This window comes from Malurus melanocephalus, unplaced genomic scaffold (genome assembly GCF_030028575.1).
Source record: "Malurus melanocephalus ecotype Western Australia unplaced genomic scaffold, MMel_1.1 scaffold_17, whole genome shotgun sequence".
Taxonomy (NCBI): domain Eukaryota; kingdom Metazoa; phylum Chordata; class Aves; order Passeriformes; family Maluridae; genus Malurus; species Malurus melanocephalus.
The window spans coordinates 4,134,619-4,156,799 of NW_026623249.1; the positions used below are offsets into that span (position 1 = coordinate 4,134,619).

Sequence of the window (22,181 nt, forward strand, 5' to 3'; positions counted from 1 at the left end):
GCTGGACTGTCTTCTTCCCCCTGCCCTGGCACCCCAGAACAGCGTGTGTAGAAGCTCCTCACTTGTTTCACCAGAATTTCTACCTATACAAACAGCTGGAAGGTTTCTGCAAACCGTTGTTTCCACCACAGCTAGATGGTTGCGCTGCTCTGTAGGTGGCATTCAGTAAGCTTACTSTCTGCACAGATGGACCTCAGCTATTATGTGAACCTAAAGAATTCTAGGCTCCCTTTTAATTAGGGGGCATTGCACCGAGAATAACAGTTGAGAATTAAGGGGTTCTAACGAYGCTGCAGGGAGGGCGCTGGTGACTCAGGCTTTGTTTTCACAGTTGGAGGTTAAGCAGACCCACTATCCCAGGGAATTATAGCTCCTTCCTGCCAAACGTGGCTGGCTTTGTAATTATGTGCAACATCACTCTTGGCAATGGGCCCTGCATAGATTTTACTCATTGTTTTGTTCCCTCCTTTCCTTGTGCTGCTGTCAGGGAGGGTGATGGCAATTGTTTGTCATTGGCTGTTAGCACAGAGCAAAGCATAGGTCTCAACACTGTCTGCCTTGAAATCCAAGTAGCTAAACTGCAGGAGGCAAGTGTTTTTTTCCTGCTAGGCAGGAAGCTAACAGTTTCCCCACAAATTGTACAGGAAGGCAAGGCTGTGTGTTTTTTACTATTTATTCCACTTACGGTATTAACAACCCCCAAAAACAAGGAATTAGCTTTGCTCAAAGCAGCCTTGGTCCATTTCAGTTCAGAATTACCTATTTTCAGTCAAACTCCTGCAAAGTTCAGCTGATTCTGCATAAATACAGCCCACCCAATACAGTCATTCCATTCAGCACAAATAAACAGCCTGTAGTTTTCCACAGTGGTCATCTTCAATAAGCCTGAATTACTTTTCAGTAAACTGTCATTCCTGTTTCTTCTGGCTGACTTCATCCATGGGTGAAGTTCCCATCTTAGCAGAACATGACCAACACCTCCCCTGCTCTCCCAGCAGCAGCATTTTCCAGGTCTCCAGAGTACTGCATCGCTACCAACTTTTTGCTGTCTTTTCATTTCATTTCATTATTTCATTTCATTTCATTTCATTCTGCTGTCTTTTGCTGTCTTCTTCATTTTTGGTCAAAAGAAGGGCAGGTTTCCACCCCTCTAAAATCCCAACCTAAGAAGTGGTACTGCTCAACACGAATTCTCTTCYGCTTTTACTCACTGAAGTAAATTCTTTCCTTAATTCAGGCAAGTAAAGACCTCCMCAATTTTCCCTTCGGGACAGGAGACCTAAACTCCAGCTGAGTTTGTAGTTGCTGTGCTCAAGGCTTTTTGTGCCTGTAAGTTCACTTCTGCACATCAGTAAAGACATTTCTTGAGAGCAACTGTCTCTCTGGCAGCTTGAAAGCTGAAGGGAAAACAGAGAATGGCAAGTCTAATTTCTCATTCAGCTTCGGAGGAGCAATGAGCACCAGCAGGGTTCCATTATCCCCCAAACATCCACTGGAAAGACTTTCTGTGGAGCAGGCTCTGATGGCAGCTAACTGTTTGTCCACCACGACAGGAGGCCCAGTCCTGGCTCACTGATAGACCCCTGTTCACAGAGAGAAGATGAGAGCATGCAATTGTAAACTGTGTAAAGAATAGAGGAAAATGCCTAAAAATACAACATCTCTCCCCTCTAAGTTATGGAACACAGCTGTCACTGGTTCAGATCCACCTTTCTCAGGCATTGTACTCAGGTAGGTAGGGTTTATGCCAGAACACTTCAAGAAAAGACTGTTCAGTTGCTGTATAAACCTTGACGTGTTGCTCCCAGCTCTGTACCTTCATACGTGCACAGTTTGCTTTAAATCAGCCTCCTAGGGGAAACCACCAACAACCACCAAGTGTTCCAATGAAAACACTCAGCAAACAGAACAACCACAAGAATAATCCCATTTCTCCCCTTTYCCACTCCTTTCATTTTGTGACTGCTTCATCACCAGCTTAAAGCAATCAGCTCTTTGGGAAAGGCTATTTTAGACAGTGCATAAACCATGACACCCTCAAGCTTGCATGAATTAATGCACATTGTTACCACAAGAGTGTAGGGTGCTTCTTTCTTCTGGACTTCTTCTGCAGCATTTGAAGTGGAAGCCTCTGCAGAGCTTGGACCTGTTGGTGACGTATCGACAAACGTTTCATCCACCACTCGGAAGCGTATCTCYTCCCCAATGTCCATGTAAAGGTCATGGGCCCCTTCTTCTGTCTCATATTCCCACACCCATACCTGCTCTGCTTCATCACTGGCCATGCCAAGGATTAAGGATGGAAACAATCAGTATACTATTTGACACRTTACTTTCTGACAGTTCTGAAAACAGACTTGATTCAAAGCTTTTCACTGTCATTTCCCAAACCRGTGTGTTGTCCCAGGTTATCATCTGCGTAGCCCAGGACCCGTCTTTCTGATTTTCGTGCTTCAAGGGGTACACTGCTGGTGTACCCACCACCCAAAAAACCCCAAAACCAGAGAAGACCCCTCAACAAGCAAACCTCAGACCCAAGACAACTTCCTCTACCACTCTGAAGCACATCAGACACACATGTATGTAGACATTACATGATGTAGTAAAACCTGCATTCTATCTTCAGCAGCAGCCAAGACTGGAGGCAGGGATTACAACTTGGCTGTTYAGGGGACACTGCCATTCATTTCTATCAGTGGGCACAATGATCCTGCAAAACCTAATGAGCGTGAGGGCCTGTCTAGCTGTGATAACAGTCTGCGGGACTTGCCCGACACAACGGCTTAGCTTCTGCTGCTGAGCACCTTCATTGTTGCAGTGGTGAATGCCTGTTGGGCTAGCACTGCACAATCTTTTGAAATGAAGTAGTAAAGTTATCAAAGGTGATCAAAGGATACAACTTAGCTGGCTGCTGCAGGGATTCTGGTGGGATGACAATATCATCAAAGAATCCAATAGAAACTGTGGGGAGAAGAATTTGATTAAGACTGAAACAATCCTTTGCAAATGATGTCCCACAGCAATTCCTAAAATGCATTTCTAGATTCATTCTCCTTCCTCTCTCAGAAAGGACATTGAGATTATGCAGAAATTATTCTTTGAGCCACAACGCTCAATTTCAGTTGGCAGCAAAGCAACCACCCAGCTGAAAGTACACACAGCAACAGAGGGCACAGTCTTCATGCCCGCTGGGAAAGGAGAAGTTTGTTTGGAGCAGGAATGGAAATGAAAGCGTTCCAAGAAATGAGTCAGATGCTATAGAGGTCTGTGACAGAAAAGAGCTTAGAAATCACATATATAGTATGCTAAATAAAGACCAACATAAAGGTAGAACAGGCCTCACATCCCCCTTGAGATTTCATGATGTTCAATTTTATCAGGGAATGGACCATGCCCAAATTCAGCAACAAATGCAGCCAAGGTAACCTTATTGTCCTAATTTAACAACTGAGCAGCAGAGCTCCTTTGCATGGAAGACTCCTCAAGGAAAAGAAAGCAACTCATCAATTATGTATTCTATGACTCTGGCAGCACTTTGTGCTCACAAAGACATTTCCCAGCCATGTTTTCAGGTACAGGAAATGAACACGAATTTGCACAGAACTATAGGGAAAATACATCAGACTGACACAAGCCAATAGTTCCATTTTGGGAAAACCAAGTTCTGTTAACTGAAGCAGGGAAAGGAATCCAGTCTATGCTCCAGACAGGCTTGCCTGTTATTCTTGGGCAAAAGGAAAATGGARTGCAGACAAAACTATCAAGGTCAGGGAAGCTGACAGGCTCAAACTACCAATCACCCTCAGATCAGAGCAGTACTAGAGGCCAGTAACACCCTTTAACCAGCCCACAGAGAGTATTATTCCACCCAAAATCAGTGTCTCAGCAGACCCAAGAACTCTGCAGCTCACGTGCCCCTAATGTCAGAAGTTGTGGTTTACCATGGACGCCATCCTGACTGCAGCTTTTAATCTGTCCAATCAGAATCTCATCCAGGAAGGGATGGAAGACCACATAGCGGAAATGCACTTCAAATAAAACACATCATTAATGTTATGTCCATATTAGTGAACTATAGTCCTTCCACAGGGTGGCAGCCATTAAAACAAAATCCCACTTCCTATATGCCCACTAAAACACCCAGTTTCTTTTACAATTTCTTTACAGGCACTGATTAGATATAAAAATACGAATAAGGGATCTGATTCCTAACTGGTTTGTACAAATTCTGACAGCAGCTGATCTGACACAGCAGTGTCCTGCTCCCAGCTCCTTAGTTTTGCAAGTAGTTCATAGAAACAGAGTATAAGATAACAAACATGGAGCAGGCCCTCTGATTAAGTTATGATGGAAACATTCCTCCACAATGCTTCAAGTTCAAGTGTATCAGCTGAAATTATACTTTCTTGTAATACTTCTGCCTTYTCTCTTTGTCTGCAATGCTATATTTTCTTTAAATGAAATAGTTTAAATCAAATATTACCAGATTAAATAAGTTTCTCTAACACAACTGGATTTTTCATCCAAGCTAGATAAAATTTTTCCAACTAAGCACATGGCATTTATTATTACAAGACAATCTCAGCCAAAAAATGCTTCTGAGCAATTTAACATCATTTTATCTGTAACTTCTCAGTGCTCCTCTTTTACATAAAACTAGGCAGTGCATTAAAGAGTGATTACCAGACATAGCAGGATTCATCAAAGTGCTAGCCCACATTCTGAAAGCAGACCTTTTTCCCAAGCTCAGAGAGAAAAACTTCTTTCAGTTCAAGGAGCAACTCTAAGTTAAGAAGCTGGAGATAAAGGCAAGCAGGAAAGCCTGCCATTCTCCTTCAGTATTAGAGAAACTTTTATTTACAGGGAACAAGTTCTACTGGAGTTAAAATTCCRACAAGGGGAGTCACATATAGTCAGTGCAGTTCCATTGTAACAGGAAATATTTTATGTGCTCAGCCTATGCTTCCACATTATAAACTGAAACTAGAAAAATGCATCTCTTCCCAGTTTAAAATCTTATTTTAATATTAAAAAAAATTCTTCTTTTATGCATTTACTTACAGTTTTTACTCACATTTGCCAAGAGTCAAAGCAAAGAAATTAGTCAATTCTTATTAAAAAAAAACACTAGAAAAGTATGATCAACCAGATCTGTCTAAGTTTCAACAAAAATGTCATAAAACTTCCAGCTAGGACAAGAACATCAAAAGCTGTGCAAAAATGCTATATGCAGAAACAGGTTTCAACATCCTGGCTASAGAAAATAAGCTTCAAAAAGAAAAAAACACTAGAGGAATGTAGACCAATCATTGCAACTTATTTTCTATGTGCAGACTTTCAATAATTTTCAATTACCCCACACTTCCTTACCCCACACTTAATGTCTCTAAGTGTAGAAAAGAGATGGACTGCTGGAGAAGGCAAGCAGGACTAACTATTTAAAGCTGTATTTGTACCAAAAACAGCAAAGAAAGGAAGAGACTTCACCATGTTCCTCTTGCCCTCCTAACAGGAACTGAGTTAAGGTTGTGAACTTAAGGTTGTTACTTTCCCTAACAACTGAACTCAGCTTATATTTCCATTAATTAACTGTCTGCCATATAACTGAGGAAAAGCACTTACCTTTGGTGTGTGATGCACCATCCCCAGGAAATATATATGAATCTTCCAGCTTTGTGATATCATATAAACAGATGCAGAGCCCGACATTGTATACGACCTGACAAAAGAAAAAAAAATTAAAAACAGTRTATCAACCAACCCACCAGGATAAATCAAGCACACTACGGAATTCATACATTATGCACACCTTTTCTAAAGGAAGCAACAGAGGGGTGGCGAAAGGGGATGGAGGCTGTTTTGTTACATTGCCTTCAACACTGCCAGTAGCACAGGGAAACCCCAATTCAAGTGTTATGGGAACACATTTTCACTGGCACTGGAAAGAACACTGCTACAAACAGAAGCCCTTGGCAAAATTGTCAGTGGTGAGAGAACTTCATCTGCCAAGACAGTAAACCGCTCCCACCAGACATCATTCACCAGCCACACAGCTTGTCCAAAGGCTAAACACACTTTCTGGGGGAGTTACACTCTGAGAAGCCTCTAAGCTTGCCTTTGTCTTATATTAGCTTTTGGGAGGCACAAGGTAAATTCTTTGTTTCTCTGCTACTTCTGAGACAGCTTCACTGCCTACAAAACTTGAGGGAGCTACCAATCATCAGTGGATGAAGGAAGACTTGCTTTTCATAACCTGCCTGTGTAATCTGCTATTCACAACCCTCGACCCATTCAGGCTGCTCTTTTGAGATCCCTTCATGTTTAAAGCTGCATTTTGAGTTTCGAACCCGCCTCATGCTGAAGCCATATGCTAATCACAATCCCAGGCTGCACAGCGAAATTGTGACCTCCAGGTCCAGAAAACACTTTTTATGTGCTGCACCAAGACCACACTGCCACACTTCTCACTGCCACAGTGTATTTCAATTTAGTCAGCTATTAACACTTTCATTTCTCTTCCAGTATTACTGTTCTACATGTGCTTACACAGTATTTTTTCCTTAAATTCCCCACTGAATGAGTTAGTTTGCATTTGTTTTTCAGGCTGCATTTGGGATTGCTCCTCAAAACACAAACCGCAGCTGCTCCAACTTCCCTKCCATGCTTCTCTGCCCCATCTGGTGTCTCCGTGTCTTTCCATTACGGCATAAGCCATTAGAAAAATGTCCCCTTTGAGATGACACGTGGCTATGTCTTTGTTAACAGTCACTGGAGATGGCCTTCACATCTAAACCAATCTCATGACACCTCATCCACACATCAACCTATACGTGACCCACGCTTTACCTTATTGGCCAATTTCTTGTTTAGCTCTTCAGCAATGGATTCGTTCAGTTTCCTTGCAAATTGCCAGGGAGGAATTCTTACAGTGTCAGTCATCTCCACTAGCACAAACATAGTGGTGAAGGGCAAGGAGACGCCAACAGCCTCGGGAATTGGAGCGCGGCAAGGACCGGGCCCGACAATCCACCCCACCGTGTGGCACGGAGCGCGGTGGGGCAGTATCCCCGCTGTCCCGAGGGAAAAGGAGCCGGAGGCGGGGGAATGCCGGCGGGATGGCGGCGGTTCCCCTCACGCACCTGCCGCACGCGGGGCCGCGCCGCGTGTCCCGGCCTCGCGCCACTTCCGGCGCCGCCGCAGCCAATCGCTCTCGGCGGGCGGGTCGCGCGCCCTGATTGACGCGGGGCGGGGCGGGGCGCCCGCGGCCGCCATTTTGTCCCTCCTCGGCGGGGCGGGGCCTGGCTCCGTCCGGTGATCCTCGGGCGGTGCTGCTTTTGGCCAATATAAAGGTGGAAAGGCCCTCAGGAACCGACCGCCCTGTGCAGGGGCGCTATGTACTTCGTTCTTGCCCCTCTTCACCTCCGCCAGGTGTGTCCCCGGACGGATTCTCCCGTGCTGCAGATGAAACAATTCATAACCGCAATTATTCTGATTTATTTTATCATTTTCGTAAACTTCAATCCAGATAGGTCAGTAGAGATCACAGAACAGGTCAGATAGAATGGGGCCACAGTGGGGCATCTGGTCCAACCTCCCTTCTCAAGCACAGTTGATAAATAACATAGAAAATATAAATTTTCAGAGATACTCTATATGTCTTATGTAGATAAAGAATACCTGATTACTAATGCTTCAAACTGTGTTAGAAAGTCTATTTTTCCAGCCACCTTGACATTACAGTCCTCTCAGAGCACATGGCACAGGAATTGCATCCAGAGGGTTCTTGCAAGTGAGGGASACTCCACAACCTCTCTGGGCAATCTGCTCCAGTGCCTGGTCACCTGCACAGTAAAGAGGTTATTTTCATTCAGGTGGAACTTCCTGGGCATCAGTTTCTGCAAATTGCCTCTTGTCTTATTGYTTGCCACCACCGTGAAGGGCCTGGCCCCATCCTCTGGATACCCTTCAGATGCTGATACGCATTGATGAGGTCTCCTCTCAGTCTTCTCAAGCTTGAAYAGGCCCAGCTCCTTCAACCTTTCCTCCTAAGAGAGGAGCTCCAGTCCTCCCATTATCCTTGTTGCTCTCTGCTGGACCCCCTCCAGAAGTTCTGTGTCCTTCTTGTGCTCAGGAGCCCAAAAATGAGTCTGCCTCTCTGACAGGCAATTTTTCAGCTGTTTGTTCACCTCTCCAGCAAACCCGGGTGGTTATGTAATCCTCTTTGCACCTGGAAGCTCCTCACAGCTGAATCTGCCCAATGGCTTAGGTCAAGGTTATTGTCAGGGACAAACTGCTGTCACACAGAGCTGGAATAATTTCTGCGTGTTAATTGGCAAAAATAAAGTAACCCACGTCATATAATTTTTGAGGTCTTGGTGCATTCTGCAGTGAGGGAAATGCAGCATGCAGGATGGCAGAAAACAAGGGGGTATGCTAATGTCTTGAGATTTGYCAGGGAAAATAGGAGGTTGTTTGAAGTGTGTTTAAAAAAAGATCTGCCAGGAAAACCAAACATCCCTGGCTGAGAGTGAAAACTGCACTGTCAGCATAATGGCTTTGATGYGAAGGCTAAGTGTGTCATCCCCCACGCTCCCCAGCAGCGTGTGGTGGGACAGTAACAAGCAGTTTAGGTAAGGAATTATTAAATGTTGAGCTGTCTGGGAACTGGAGGGGAAAAACAAGGTTGGAAATACCATTGTTAGGCCTCATTAACAAGATACCTGTCTTGGACAAGGAATTTTTTATCTCTTTGCAATTACTCTGTTTAACCAGATCTGTTGGGGTTTAGGTTTGGTTTGGTGGTTTTTGTTTGTTTTTTTTTTTTTTTTTAATAAACATGGCTGGTCTGCCCATGTTTACCATGTTTGTATTACATGGGGAGCCCAGAAACAAGATTTCCCCTGTCACCTCAGAAGAGGAGTGTTTTTCTTGGAGCAGTATCTACTGTCTCAGCAAGGAGCTCTGCTGCCAGCACAGCAGACACCACTCTATCAGAACACCTCAACCCAAATCCCCAGCATTTCCTGCTCTTCTTGTCCTACTTCAGGGAGCCTTACAAAGACTCCTTTCTCCTGTACTCTTGTCACGGCTGCGCTAATCTCGGCACAGCACAGTTTTGCTGGCACACATGCTGCATCCCTTGCTATTCTGTCCTGGCCTCATGCAGGTCTGGCAATGCAAGGTTTGCCCTTTAACTAGTGCAGCTTTTGCAGGTGTCTAGCTATCTTTTCAGAAGACAGRATTGTTCTCAACCCTTTCCTGAAGGCAGGGGAAGAAATAGCCTTATCTTTTCCTTTTGCAAAATGAAAGAGAACTTAGGCACTGGTGGTTTTGGCAAGGTGATCACTCTAGATGCTTGTATATAAGAACTGTAAGGTTAGATAGGGACATGTGCTCAGGGAACAGTAGACTGAAATACCTGGGAAAACATGGGAGATAGACAGAAGTGGATTTAGATAGTCATGTGATGCTTCCATTTCTAGCCCGTTCTTGAGCTAACATTTTTCATGCTTCCAATAACCATGCCCCATCGGGAGCTTTTGGGTGCCCAATACAAAGCAGACACGTCTCCCTTCAGTCTTATCCACAGCCCCCAAAAAACAGCTGTGTGAGCAGCAGGACTGCAAGGTCTCACTTCTTACTCTCTTGTATCCTATGAGTGTATTGTAAAGTGCAGGCACCAAGCAAGATATGCAGATTCTCTGTCTCCTGTATCAGCTCTGTGATGGTCAACAAGGGTTGAATGCTCTGGGCCACTCCTCAGTAAGGAGGACAAGATTCCTCTTCTCTGTGCAGCTGTGTATTTTGGTGAAACTTGCAGGTACTTTGATATCACTCTGGGGAAACTGAATTGAAATGTGTGGAGAGAAAGCTTGTGATGGCAGTGTGGGATGAGCTTCACTGCCTCCAGTACCAGGCTATYATCACCACCAGAGCCAAGTTTGCCTGTCAGTGTCTCAGCCTCCACCAGTAACATCCAGGCTGTGGGAAATGATTTCCAGTCTCACTCTCTTCAGCTAACCCCTCCCCAATCCCATGTGGTATGTGCCCAAGCTGTCTGCGCATGACAGATGTTGCTCTGTCCTCACCTAGGTYTTCTCCCTGGAGGAATTCCATATTTTGTAAGTGCTATCGTCAATGTAAACAAAAGCCAAATTTTGCCCTGTAAATTATGGGTATTGCCTCAACTCAGCTATTGGTAGTGCTCAGAGTTACGCTGCATTTAAAGCTGCCGCTGAAGTGTCTTGCTATTGGAGACGGTGTAAGAGATTGTTTTGCTGAGTTGTCTCTTTTTGTCCCAGTAGTACTGACATGGTGAATATCCAGAAATCCACAATGCCTCTATACATCTTTTCACACATAACCATAAAGTTTCTACAGTCTCTCTCAGTAATATTGGGCTCTTTTCCAGCATTTCAGAACATAGTTCTCTATTGCTGGGCRGTTGGATTTTTTTTAAGCTTTAGCTGCTGAAATCCAGGGGGTGCAGAAGAGTTTTTCTGTCCATCAGAGAAAATCCCAGACATTTCTCATTCTCAYGATTGTACAGGAAAACTCAAAATTACTATTTGAAGTTACCTGAAGRATTGGAACCTTTGAGGAAAATGAAAGAAACCCCCAAATTACTTGGTTTAAGATCTCCTTCATCCCCGCATCCCCATGGTTCTTACAGAAAATTGGCTCAGGAATGCTAGGGGAAGTGAGTGGTAATTTGCATGTTGACAGTTCTGGCCCTCCTTTGATTGACTCCAAAGGAATTACGTATCTTCTCACGTACAAAGTCCTCTGCGCTCCTGCCTTTGCTTCCCTCTCTGCAGGCATCTCTGGCACCCCCACTCCCACTCTCTGTTTGATCAAAGCTTTCCCTCTTCTCCTTTTATCATTTTTCCTGCTTTAGACTCTCTGTCTCCTTTGCTGCAGCGCATGCCCAGAGCCACCTTCCAGCCAAACTCRCTTCAAGTTTCCTGTGCCTTTTCCATCAAGAGCCTTTATGTGGGAGAGCCAGGCTCTGATGCTTGTCTCCTCTCTTCAGTTCATATTGTTTAGCTCATGCAGCTGGGCACAGAGGTAGATGTGGCATCCAGGAATTTCTGATATTCTGTGTACAAATGATAAACGAATGACTGGGGAAGGAGAGGGTGTGCCTGTACCACACATCCCCAGCACTCTTCTGGCTTCCAGCTGTTTCCAGCTGAGGACCCTCCTGGTCTGGATGTGTGGAATTACCCCCCAGGAAAGAAGGGGCCATCTCAGGAGAAACTCAGAGTGGAGTTGGCTGGGGGTCTTCTCCCCTTCTTTTGCAGAGTTCTGAACAGTAGACTGGAGAGATAAGCCTGGAGGTGTCTGTAGGGTGTGACAGTTTCCTGTTCTGTCATGGAAAACTACTTGAAAGGCCACAAGCAGAATGTGATGCGGAATGGCAGAACCCGCTGGCACTTGTGGTTTAAGTGCTTCTTTGTGGCCTTGCCATTGATGCCTTAGGATTTTAGTTTCTCTATTTTTCATGAATCTGTAATCCTGTAATTTTTTACTGTATAACTGTAAATTCCATATACAGTGCTAAGCTACTGTTCTCYCATTTTTAGATTAAAAATTCCTCTGTAGGCCGAAAACTCAAGGACACCTTACTGTCTCAAGCCCCAAGATASGTAAACAACAATGAATTGGGGGGAGCAAACTTGGAGTAAATTACTTCATTACCTAAAACTGTAATTGGAAGATTAACCCTTGATATGCAAATGGACAAAACTTATGAAGTATGAAAAACCCATGACTAGTTGTCCATTTTGGGTGTAGCCTCTGGGTGGGCTGTGACTACCCCAAATGTACCTGAAGGCCCTTCAATAGATATAATTGCTTTTTATTCTCTTAATTTTGTTTAGCCTCTGTTTTAGACAAGGTCTTCAAGGTATCACGATGGGCTGGTCTCTTCTGTCTATGGAGCTTTTTTCTGCACTATAGTTCATTGACAGGAGAGAGGCAAGTGCTTTGTGACCTGATCCCTCTGCCAAAGCACTTGAGACAGCCCAGTATCAACACCCAGTATCTGGGTGGATGGATGGATGGATGGATGGATGGATGGATGGATGGATGGATGGATGGATGGATGGATGGATGGATGGATGGATGGATGGATGGATGGATGGATACAGCCAGGTGGAGCGGTTGTCACCCTGTCTCCTGACTCTATGCCATGCCTCGTGCTTCCCACATAACTTGTATGCCACCCTGTAGCCCTAAGGGTTGTGTGTAGAACAGGCCTAATTGGCATCATCATGTTCAGCTACTTAGAATGTACCAAGGAGAGAGTTTGAGGAAACGAAAGCAACCCACGACCACCCCATGTCACAAGATGCCCATAACAGCTCCCTGCACAGCACTGACACTGCGCCATGGTTGTTTGGGGTTGTTGTCAATTTTATTCCAGGATCTGAGGGACTTTGTTTGGTAAAGTTCTGGTGTGGTGCACCTTTCTACTCCAAAATGAGGCTGATATCACTTAAATCCCCCCCCTGAGTTATGCCTCCTCAGCCTGTTCGTACCAGCCTCCAGTGACAGAGACCCTGGTGCTTGGCCAGGCAATCTACTTGAGTAATTAACTGTCTGTTCTGTTAGAAAGTGTTTCCTAATGTCTAACATCAATCTTGCTCTTTGTAATTTAAACCCCATTACTCCTCATCCTATTCCCCAATGGAATCAGCAAACAAGTCTGTCCTCACCCCATTGCCCTACATTCCGACTAGCAAAAACTCAGGCCAATTTATGACATGGCCTCTGCCTGCAGAGATGGCTGCCCTGAGCATGGTCACACAAGCACAGGGGAAAACAGAAGGGAAAGATCTGTTGGAGCTGGGGGTTGGCAGTGCACTGGTAGAAATAAGACCCTTAGAAGGCACCTGGGTTTGTGACGGTGCAGGTGAGTGGGGCAGTAGGATGGACTTGCAGCATGTGCCTCCTATTCTCTACTGCYGCACTGGGGTTTACCGTGGTACCCAGGGGCGCTTAGGCAGGTGGGGAGAGTGGCTGTAGGGCACCACTGCATCTCGGGGTGACAGGAGAGAGGTTTCATCCATTGCGAGCGACCCTGTCCGCATCCCTGCCTGCAGTGCACACCCCATCCTGCTATCCCTGCAGCCTGTGGGGCTACCCCACTGCGTCCGGCTGCACCAGCGATATGCGTCACTTTGCGTAACCGGAGCGATGCAGCCCCGCGGGGCCGACCCTCGTCACCTCCGGCCCCCCATACAGACTTTCTCCTTTAAGCCTAGCTCAGAAGTGACCAGGCTGATCCCTCCCACCTGCCCGCTCCCCCTGGCCCGGCCCTGACGTCAGGGGAAGGCGTGCAGATGCGTGTGTGTTCGAGGCGCACATCATCCACACATCAGATACCGCAGCTCCGTCAGCCAGCAGTCAGCCAGCCGACAAAGCCCTCCGGAGCCGGGCTGCAGGCGACACCGCTGCTCCTCGCAAGGTAGCCGAGGAGCGTCCGCCCCCCTCGAGCACGGATGCTCTGCAGAGCGCAGCTCCAGGGAGCCCGTCACTGCTAAGGAGGTGAGTAAGGAAAGACACAATGGCCATGCAGCGTGCCCGGKCTATTGTAGCTGGAGATTAAACTTCAAGGACCACCTTTTTCTTTGAAATCTGCTTTTTCCTTTTGACGGTGGAGAGGTGCGAGGGTGAAGCGTGACTTCCCTCCGGTTTGGTTATTCTCCACCAGCCTCAGGAACAATAACTCCCCTGGGGGTGGCGACGGCAATGTTGCACGTCTGCTTTGGCTTGGGGGCAAATAATCCAGGGCTTTGCCACGGAGGGCTGAGCTCCGCTGGGATCCAGCTCTCTGAATGCCGGGTGAGCGGGAGGCAATTTGTGAAAAATCAGACTTATTAAAGCAGGCTGATAGCGATGGGGCTGGAATTAGGATTTCGCTGGACTGGCTGCACTATTCCTGCCGATGGCAAGTTAGATCCACAAAGGAGGAAGGAAGGACAACAGATGAAGATGTTTGTGCCAGGTCTTTGAACAGATGCTGTGCTAATTAAAAAAAAATAAAAACCAACACAAGATAACAAACAAATCTCATAAACTTGGTGTTTGGGAGTGATGATTATGCATATATGCTTAAAAGGTAAATCAAGCCTCCATGATGGTTTCTCCCTTTGCTTTTCCTTTGCATCTGTCAGCCTGGTTGCTCTTCCTCATGGCCTCCCTGAGAGCTGGGCAGCCCAGCACTGACTAAGGAAGCTTTTAATAATCAATCCATAAAGGTGACATTCATATTTTAGCGCTAAGCAGGCTGTATCGTAGGCGAGACTATCTCAGCAAAGATGTCTGGACTTGGGAGTGTGATTGGCTTAGCTGGGGAGGGGACGCTACCAGTGTGCATTGCCCAAAAACTGCCTGGTTTTATTTTTCCTATAGTAATTAGTCTCACCAAAGGGGTTTATAACATGCAGGGTAGGTGAGAAAATTGCTTTTCTTGGTATTTAACTCTTAACATGATCTGGTAACCAAAAACRGGAGAGGGGGGAGCTGAGAGGCTTTCATTAGCATCGGACAGAGACAGCATTTATAAAAACCTGCCAGACACCAAGGCTGTGAGCCTTCTCTGAGGAAGGAAGGATAGAGAAACACAGCCCAGCGAGCGTTATGGTGGCCCTGCTCAGGGTAACCCCTGCCTGGATCCCATCCTGGTTCCCCAGCTGGTTTCTGACCTTCATAGCAGCCTCCCTGGGATTTCCACTGACCGCTGTGTTGCTGTTGGGTCCCTCCGCAGGTGAATATGCCAAGCAGTTGAAAAATAGGRTTTTTGTTTTTGCATTGAGCTCTGGGGACACACTCATGCGTCTAAAGGGGTGTAGCTGTGTAGCTGTTCTCTGTTGCAGCCTGTGTCTAGACAAGCTGGGTCTGGGGGGGCATCAGCCTCCCCGAGGATGGCAGCGGGCCAGAGCATTGCTTTCTGTGCTCCATGGAATGAGGAGATGGCTGCTGGCAGCTGGCTGTAGGGTTGGGGTTATCTTTTTCACACACAGAGACCATTTTTCTACTGGGGTGGATTTGAAGGGGTGGTAAACCTGACCCCTGAGCTGGGGGCACTGGCCATGGAAAGGATGGAGAAAAGATGATGGTGAGTGGCATGGAAGAGCTATTGCAGTAGACTGCTGCAAAAGGCAGCAGAGGGAAAATAACCTCTAGCTCCTTGGTTGGGGTGGGGGGAGCAGTAGCACTCGGGAGACCCGAGTGTGGTGGCAGACAGCATCCGAGCTGGGAATTTACAAAGAGAAGCGGCGGCGTGAAAGGGAATGGCCCATAAAGGCGACCGTCTGGACAGCTAAAGGGTCACGTCCAGAGCCGGAGCGTGACAGCCGCCAGCAAAGCGGCCACCCATCCGCCAATCCATCCTGGGCATCCCTGGAGTTCCAGCGGATGGGAAGGAGCACAAAGAAGCGCCGCACGGGAGGGCCGACTCACCGAGGGCGATTAAGCTAATTAAATATGTATTCCCCCACCCGGGCGAAGAAGCGTGAGGGTTTTTCTTCCCCGCCACTAATGAACGGGGAGTGGCCGACAGAGGCTGTTACCTCTTCAAAAGGCCCTTTCCCCCCTTCTAGGGGGCCTTGAAAGGAGGTTTAGTTAAACAAGGTCACAGCCAGCACCCAAGTCAATGTGTTCGGCTTTAAAGAAGGCGAGAGAGACAGTGATTTTATTTGATAAACCGCAGACCTTTCAGTCGCTGCTGATGAATGGGGTACTTGGATCTCGAGATAAAAGCTGATGTGTCTACTGCCTGTCTGCCTTAATTGCCCTGGGTTTCCTGCCTCCRCCTGCAAGAGCTCCTGACTGTCAGCTCCGCTTGCTCAGGAGCTTGCCCTCCAAAAAATACAAACGCAAATCTGGCTGCGGCTGCCAAAGAAGACCCTGGCATCAGAGGGCTCTGTGGCTTGGCTCTGAGGTGTTTTTTTGGGGAGGAGCGAAGGTGGATAGGGTAGGAGGTATTTTTTTTATGAAGAACATCCTTCCAGGGAGTCCTGGGCTTGCAGCCACTTACACACCTCCTTGGCTCGGAGGACTGTCACCCCRGGAGACCCTCGGAGCAAAGCCCCCAAGAGGAGACAGGGTAGAGCGAGGTGGATGTCCAGCAGTGGCAGWGGAGGGTGGTTACCCTGGGAAGGCTTCCCATGCCCCGCGGCAGAGCCGGGCTGCTGCAATCTCTCCGCTTGCTTCCTCAAGTTACCCGGATTTCGTCCCTGCACTGTATACGTGCGTGGGATGGACATCGTGTCGTGGGGTGGTGTCAGCCAGGCCGGGAGAGACCTGAGGTGGGGAGAGACGCTCTCATCCCCAGCAGAGGTTGCTGTGACCGCAGGAGATGGAGGAGAGGGTGAAAATACCTCTTGTGCCGAGGTACTCCCTCCTTGTCGCCTGCTGGGGCCGTGTTGTGGAGAAAGGGTTGGGGCGAGGATGGTGGGGTGCGGAGCAGGGAGGGAAGAAGGGCAGTAGAGGTTTTCCCCGATCTCGTCTGAGGTGAGAGGGGAGGAGACAACAGCCAAGATATGCCTGTATCCCCCCTCTTCTCTCAGCCTGCTTTTGCTGTGAGTTTAATTTCCTCAGTCCCTTTGTTTGCAGCAGGGATTTAAATGAGGTGGGAGGTAGGATTCCATCCTGGAGTTCCCCATGTGCCAAAGCTACTCAGCCTCAGCTTCACCAGCACCAGCACAAAGCCAGGCATTCAACTGCTGGGCACCAAGGCTGACCCACAAATCTGGGTTGCTTGATCGAGCTGCTGAAGAGGGGCAGAGTGCTGCTGGCTGTGGGGGACAGCTTTGGTGTAGACCAGGATGGGGATCCCTGCTCTGAGCAGGAGATAAAGCAGGCTGCTCAGGGACATGTCCGGGCATTGCATCTCACAAGGATGGGGATCCCACAGCCTTGCTGTGCCCTGTCCCTGTGTTTATCCCAGTCAGCCACCACGCTACACCAGGGCTCCCCACCACATGCTCCCCACCACATCCCCGTGAGCCACCCAGAGACCCTCCAGTGTGCCTGTGGACAGTTTTGCCTCGCTTGTTCTCCTGCATGGAGCAAGCTCAGCTCYTGCAGGGGCAAGCAGCAGCCCAGGAGGGTACCCTGTGCCTCTGCCCTCAGCTCTCGGGAGCAGACTGTCTGCCTCTCACTGGTGCCCAGCACACTCCTGTTCTCCACCATCACTTGTCCCCYAAACCAGGGATCCTTCCAGGGTGCCTGAGCCTGGAAGGATGGTCCCTCAGGTGAACCTGGGGCAAACACACTTTTGGTTGTCACTTCACCAGCCCACACCATTTTGTCCTTGCAAGTTCCCCCTCCTGCACAACCCTTTGTCTCTTATTTTAATTTTGCCTCTAGAAAACCTCCATGTTTCCAGCCCCTTGTGGATGCCAGCCAACTCCCTGAGCATACTAACAGTTTGCTCCAAGCATCCTTATTCAGGTTAAATACCCTGCATTTTCCCTAAGCTGGTGGGGGAATGTCAGTGAAAGCCACACAGAGGAGGTRCACCATGGTGAGTCCATTTTCATAGTAACAGCTTTGTCATGTGGCAGAGAACTGAGGGCTGTTTCCCCCAAACCATCCTATTCCTCTGATTCTGATACCTCCTGGGATCCTGCAGCAGTGCATGGGGACCACATCACTTTTTGCTGACCCATCGCAGGCAGGGCGGTCAAACGGGGGCACAGATGGGAACTGTGAAGCAGTTYGGTGTCTGGCCTGGCTTTGGGATGTCTCGCTTGGGTGCTCCCTGAGTCTCTCCAGGCTCCTTAGATATGGAGGAAGGAGATGGTACCATGATGAACCTGAGCCTGGGAATGGGGGCAGGAGCTGCTGAGCCTGTTGGGCCAGGAGCTGAGCAGCCCCTGTGTGGCGTGGGATGTGGAGCGAAGGCAGGTGTGCATGCTCCAGTTTCTTCATGGAGGAGAGGAGCCACAGAAGCACATGAAGGGTTTGGGGAGGGGGTGGGGGGGAGCCAGCAAAGGGAAAGATGGTTTGGAGGGGTTCGCAGCCACAACTGGGAATTGTCTCAGAGGGCAGGAGGAATGTGGTGGCTTCTGCCTCGGGGTAGGACTGTATGTAGTGTGGCCTTTACTGCCTGGACCTGGGGGTGAAGCTCTGCAGGGCTGAGAGGGGGCAGCTGTTGCAATGCTGGCTGAGGCTCATAGGGGCAGCATCCCATAGCAGCATCCAAGCTGGACTGGCAGCCATGGGGCCCAGTGGCAGCCACACCCCCTGGCAGGGGAAGCAAGCGGAGGTGGGTGAGTGGAACAGGAACTGCGAGGTCCCTCCTTGAAACTTCAGCTGCTCTAGAAATCTTTTCTTATGTCCTTGGTGCCTGCTAATTTCAGAGTGGAGGTGACCCCCTTTTGCACATCCCCCCTGGGCCTTCATGACTCAAAGGRCTGCAGTGAGTCAGAAAAGAAATTAAATATTCTGCGGGTTTCCTGGTGTGTGCAGGTGTTGTCCCCAAAGATGCTGCATGCCCCAGTGGGGTGGAAAAAGGCTGAAGGGGGTGCTGGGGAAGAGGATGGTAACTTCATGGGATAGTGGGCTCCTCAGCTACAGGTGATGGAAATTCCTGAGCCTGAGGAGTGATGGAGATGGGGAAGCCCCAGCAGTGACCTAAAGGGAGGTGCCCCCAAGCAACCCCTGTTGTGGGGCACCCTGGGACAGGGACACCCACTTCAGATGCAGCAACTGTCTGGAAGAAAACCAGCAGAGCAAGGCCTTTCTGAGCAAGTGGCTGCAGTGCTGATCACACATCACAGCATCTGGGAGGCTTAAAGATGCACAACCCCTCCAATTTCATGCTGGGGTGCTCCAGCAAGGACAAGAGTGCCCACAATTGTGATTGCACTGTCTGCAGGTTTCTGCCCCTTAGGGCTTTAACTCCTTGCAAACTGCATGATGCCAGCCAGAAGCTGGAGCCTGATGATGGCAGCAGCAGGAGGTTGTGCTTGTGTAGTGAGGTGCCTGAGGGGTGTAAGGGCTGTTGGCAGCTTTCCACAATCTCCTGGTGTTCCTTCTTCCTGTAGAAATGTGCGTGGGTGGGCAGCAGCTGTTGGCTGGGGCTGGGGTTGTGTCATAAATCCTATAGGGCTTAAGCAGCCTCCTGTGCTGAGAAGACGTCAGACTCCTGACCTTGTTGTCTCAGCCTTTTTTCTTCACTTTTTAAATCAGAAATCTCAGGATTGGGGAAATTCTCAGAGGCTGGGACTAGAGACGCAGGCATGCTGGCACTGCATGGGCATCCTTCCCAAAATAGCCCCTGCCTGTGGCAGCCCATGCTCCACTACTTCTCTTCCCAGGGTACACATTTTAGTGACTTCATCTCAAATATGTGGGATTATCCTGGCAAATGAAAGGCTGAACAAACCAGGTTCTTCCCTTGGGACTGATTTGCTGGAGCATCTCAGGTGGCTCCAAGCTGGGACAGCCTTCCTGGGCCAATTCCCAGTGCTGGAGGTAGTGTCCGATACAGAAGGCTGGCAGCATGCTGGCTGCTCCCAAAGATGGCRGGGAGCTGAGGGACGATTCCTGACGGCAAATTGTGCCAAAAGCCTCACAGAAGGGCCTGTAACCCGCAGCCCCTTTCGCTCCCCAGGTCACCGGCATTCAGCCCGCACTTCTGGGCATCCTTTCTCCTGCTGCCCACCTGCCCGATCCCAAAACGGAGGAGCCCRCAGACCCCACCATGTCATCGGACTCCAGCGCCCCACCGGCGGCRGTGCCACCCCTGCACTCGCCCAAGTCGCCGGTGTGGCCCACCTTCCCCTTCCAGCGGGAAGGCAGCCGCATCTGGGAGCGGGGCAACCTCCTGCTGCGGGACCTGCCCAGCCCCCTCCCCACCAAGAGGACCAGGACCTACTCGGCGTAAGTAGCTGTTCATGCGGGTTTGGGACCGCCCGGCTGAGCCGTGATCGCCTGCAGAGCCCTTTGCACCTGGTGCCTTTTGCCAGCACGGTACCCAGCATCGCTGCGCACTCGTGCCCAGTGTGTGAGCAGTGCCACGCCCTGGAGCCGTCGCGTGTTCATGGCAGAAATCTCTCCCTGTGCTGCCGCTCGGGCGAGTGCCGCCAGTGAAAAATCTCATTCCGTTTCCTTCTGTAGGACAGCGCGTGCCTCTGCTGGCCCCATCTTCAAGGGTGTCTGCAAGCAGTTCTCTCGCTCCCAGGGTCACGGGTTTATCACCCCAGAGAATGGCACAGAGGACATTTTCGTGCATGTGTCTGAGTAAGTCCCAGGGCTGCGTGGTGCTGGAAGACCTCAGGGGAGCCACACCCTCAGCATGGGGCTGGAGATCTGTGGGCTGGGGTGCGGATGTCTCYATAGGGTGGAGATGGGTCTCTGCTTGTCCTGTACCCCCCATCACCTGTGGGTTTTCTTTGCAGAGGGGCAGCTGGTGGGTCAGGTGCCTTCTTTGATCCTGGGTGGTTTGGGGCAGGGGTCCATGTCTTGGCTGCGGCCCCACCATCACTACCTTTCCTTTCCTCTCCTACAGCATCGAGGGGGAGTACGTCCCGGTGGAGGGGGAYGAGGTGACATACAAGGTCTGCCCCATCCCTCCCAAGAACCAGAAGTTCCAGGCAGTGGAGGTGGTCCTCACCAACCTGGTGCCCCACACGAAGCACGAGACATGGTCCGGCCAGATCATCGGCTCCTAGGCGCCCAGGGGGACCGCCAGCCACTCAACCCCACGGAGCAACCGTGCCCGGCCGCTCGCAAGGGGTGTGGGGGGAGCCGAGGTGGTGGCGGAGCCGGGGCTGCCCCCAAACATGCAGGCGTTTGCGTTCAGTGTCTTTTATAAGGTTACGGTTTCCTTTCTCTGTGTGTGTTTGTAAGTGTCTGTCGAGGGGGACAGGTGAAGCAGAGCCCTCCCTGACCGTCCCCCTGCTCCGGGGGCAGCACCGAGCCCCACGTTCCATTCCTTACCCTGAGGCCATGGGGAACAGAGGAACCAGTTCTAGCCCCCAGCTCTCCAGCTGCACTGGGCTGAAGCAGGTGCTGAGAGCAGGAGGGAGTGGGGAGAGGCTGGGTGGCTCGGCTCATCCTCCTGAAYTCCACTCCGGCAAGATGGACACCCCACTTGGTCCACAATGGGACAGCAGCAGTGGGACATGCCTGGCGCAGGGACAAAACAGGGTGGTGTGGGGTGGCATATCACTGTGCGGGGTCTGGGTGGCTGAGACCCATCCCCATCACTGGCAGCTCACAGCACCCACCTGAACCACATCCCTCCATCACAAGATCTCAGGTCAACGGTGCCATAGGGAGGTGAGTGGATTACAGAAAGCAAAAATTTAGTTTTAAGAGGCAAACAGCTGCTGGCAGAGCACCTGGGAYGCTTGGTGCTGTGCCCAGGGGGCTCCATCGGGGCACAGGGCAGGGGGCACATGGCACCTCTGTGCTCCCCACTGCTGCCGGGCAGTAACGCACTTTTCTGGCTCGGTGCTGACATGGTTTTGGGGAGACGGACACTTTCTCCTCCTTCTCTTGACCCCCGGCCCCCTGGGCCCCCCCTTGCCACGTGTGTGTGTGTGTGTGTGTGTGTGTGTGTGTGTGTGTGTGTGTCTGTAGCTTGCTGGGGGGTGAGGGGCTGAGGGGTCTGAGCAGCCCGGCGGGGCGAGCGCAGCCGCCTCCTCCCCAGCCCCTCCGTGTAGGCAGGGTCTCATACACAAAGCACAAACTTCGTTTTTGGTCTTCTCTGCCATCCCCTGGCCAGCTGGGCTCCCACAGCCCCATGGAGGGACAGGGCAGAGGGCACTGGGACAGGGATAACATGCACTGGGCTGGTCCTGATTCACCCCAGGGGAATGGTGTTGATGCTCCAGGAACTACCAGCATCTTAAAGGGTTCAAAGCAGGGTTGGGAACAGTGGGGTGCCAGCAGGACCCCCAAGCAGGGCAGTAGCTACTGGCACTGCTGGCACTCAGCGTGGACGGAGCAGGGTATTTTTCACTGTTGCCAACCAGGATTAAGTGGGGACAGGAATAGGGCAAGGCCGGTGCCATGCAGGACATCTGGGCCCTGCGGGTTCGGGAGGACCACCCGTGTGGGTGTGGGGACTGCCCTGGGAAGTGGCCCATCTCACTGCCAACCCAAAGCCAGGCTTTCCCAGGGGCTGGGGTAGTTGTGGCTCAGGCTCCAGGCTGCCC

General features: G+C 49.9%; 2 protein-coding genes across 3 annotated transcripts; one reads left to right on the forward strand and one right to left on the reverse strand.

The window, feature by feature from the left end:
- Window positions 1–640: 640 nt before the first annotated feature.
- On the reverse strand, window positions 641–7,182 carry POLR3H (RNA polymerase III subunit H). Of its 2 annotated transcripts, XM_057389123.1 has the most exons (6): window positions 6,847–7,182; window positions 5,623–5,719; window positions 3,942–4,028; window positions 2,898–2,961; window positions 2,070–2,277; window positions 641–1,583 (listed from the first exon to the last, which is right to left on the reverse strand). In XM_057389123.1, exons 1-6 carry the CDS (start codon window positions 6,955–6,957, stop codon window positions 1,530–1,532), a joined length of 621 nt encoding a protein of 206 aa, XP_057245106.1. In that variant the 5' UTR covers window positions 6,958–7,182; the 3' UTR covers window positions 641–1,529. The 2 variants fall into 2 exon arrangements, with proteins under 2 accessions (XP_057245106.1, XP_057245112.1); XM_057389129.1 differs by lacking the exon at window positions 3,942–4,028.
- A 6,176-nt stretch (window positions 7,183–13,358) lies between these two features.
- CSDC2 (cold shock domain containing C2) lies at window positions 13,359–22,168 on the forward strand. The gene is made up of 4 exons (XM_057389158.1): window positions 13,359–13,551; window positions 19,631–19,899; window positions 20,137–20,259; window positions 20,528–22,168. The coding sequence occupies exons 2-4, from the start codon at window positions 19,721–19,723 to the stop codon at window positions 20,688–20,690; spliced, it is 465 nt and encodes a 154-aa protein (XP_057245141.1). The 5' UTR covers window positions 13,359–13,551; window positions 19,631–19,720; the 3' UTR covers window positions 20,691–22,168.
- The last annotated feature ends 13 nt before the right edge of the window (window positions 22,169–22,181 follow it).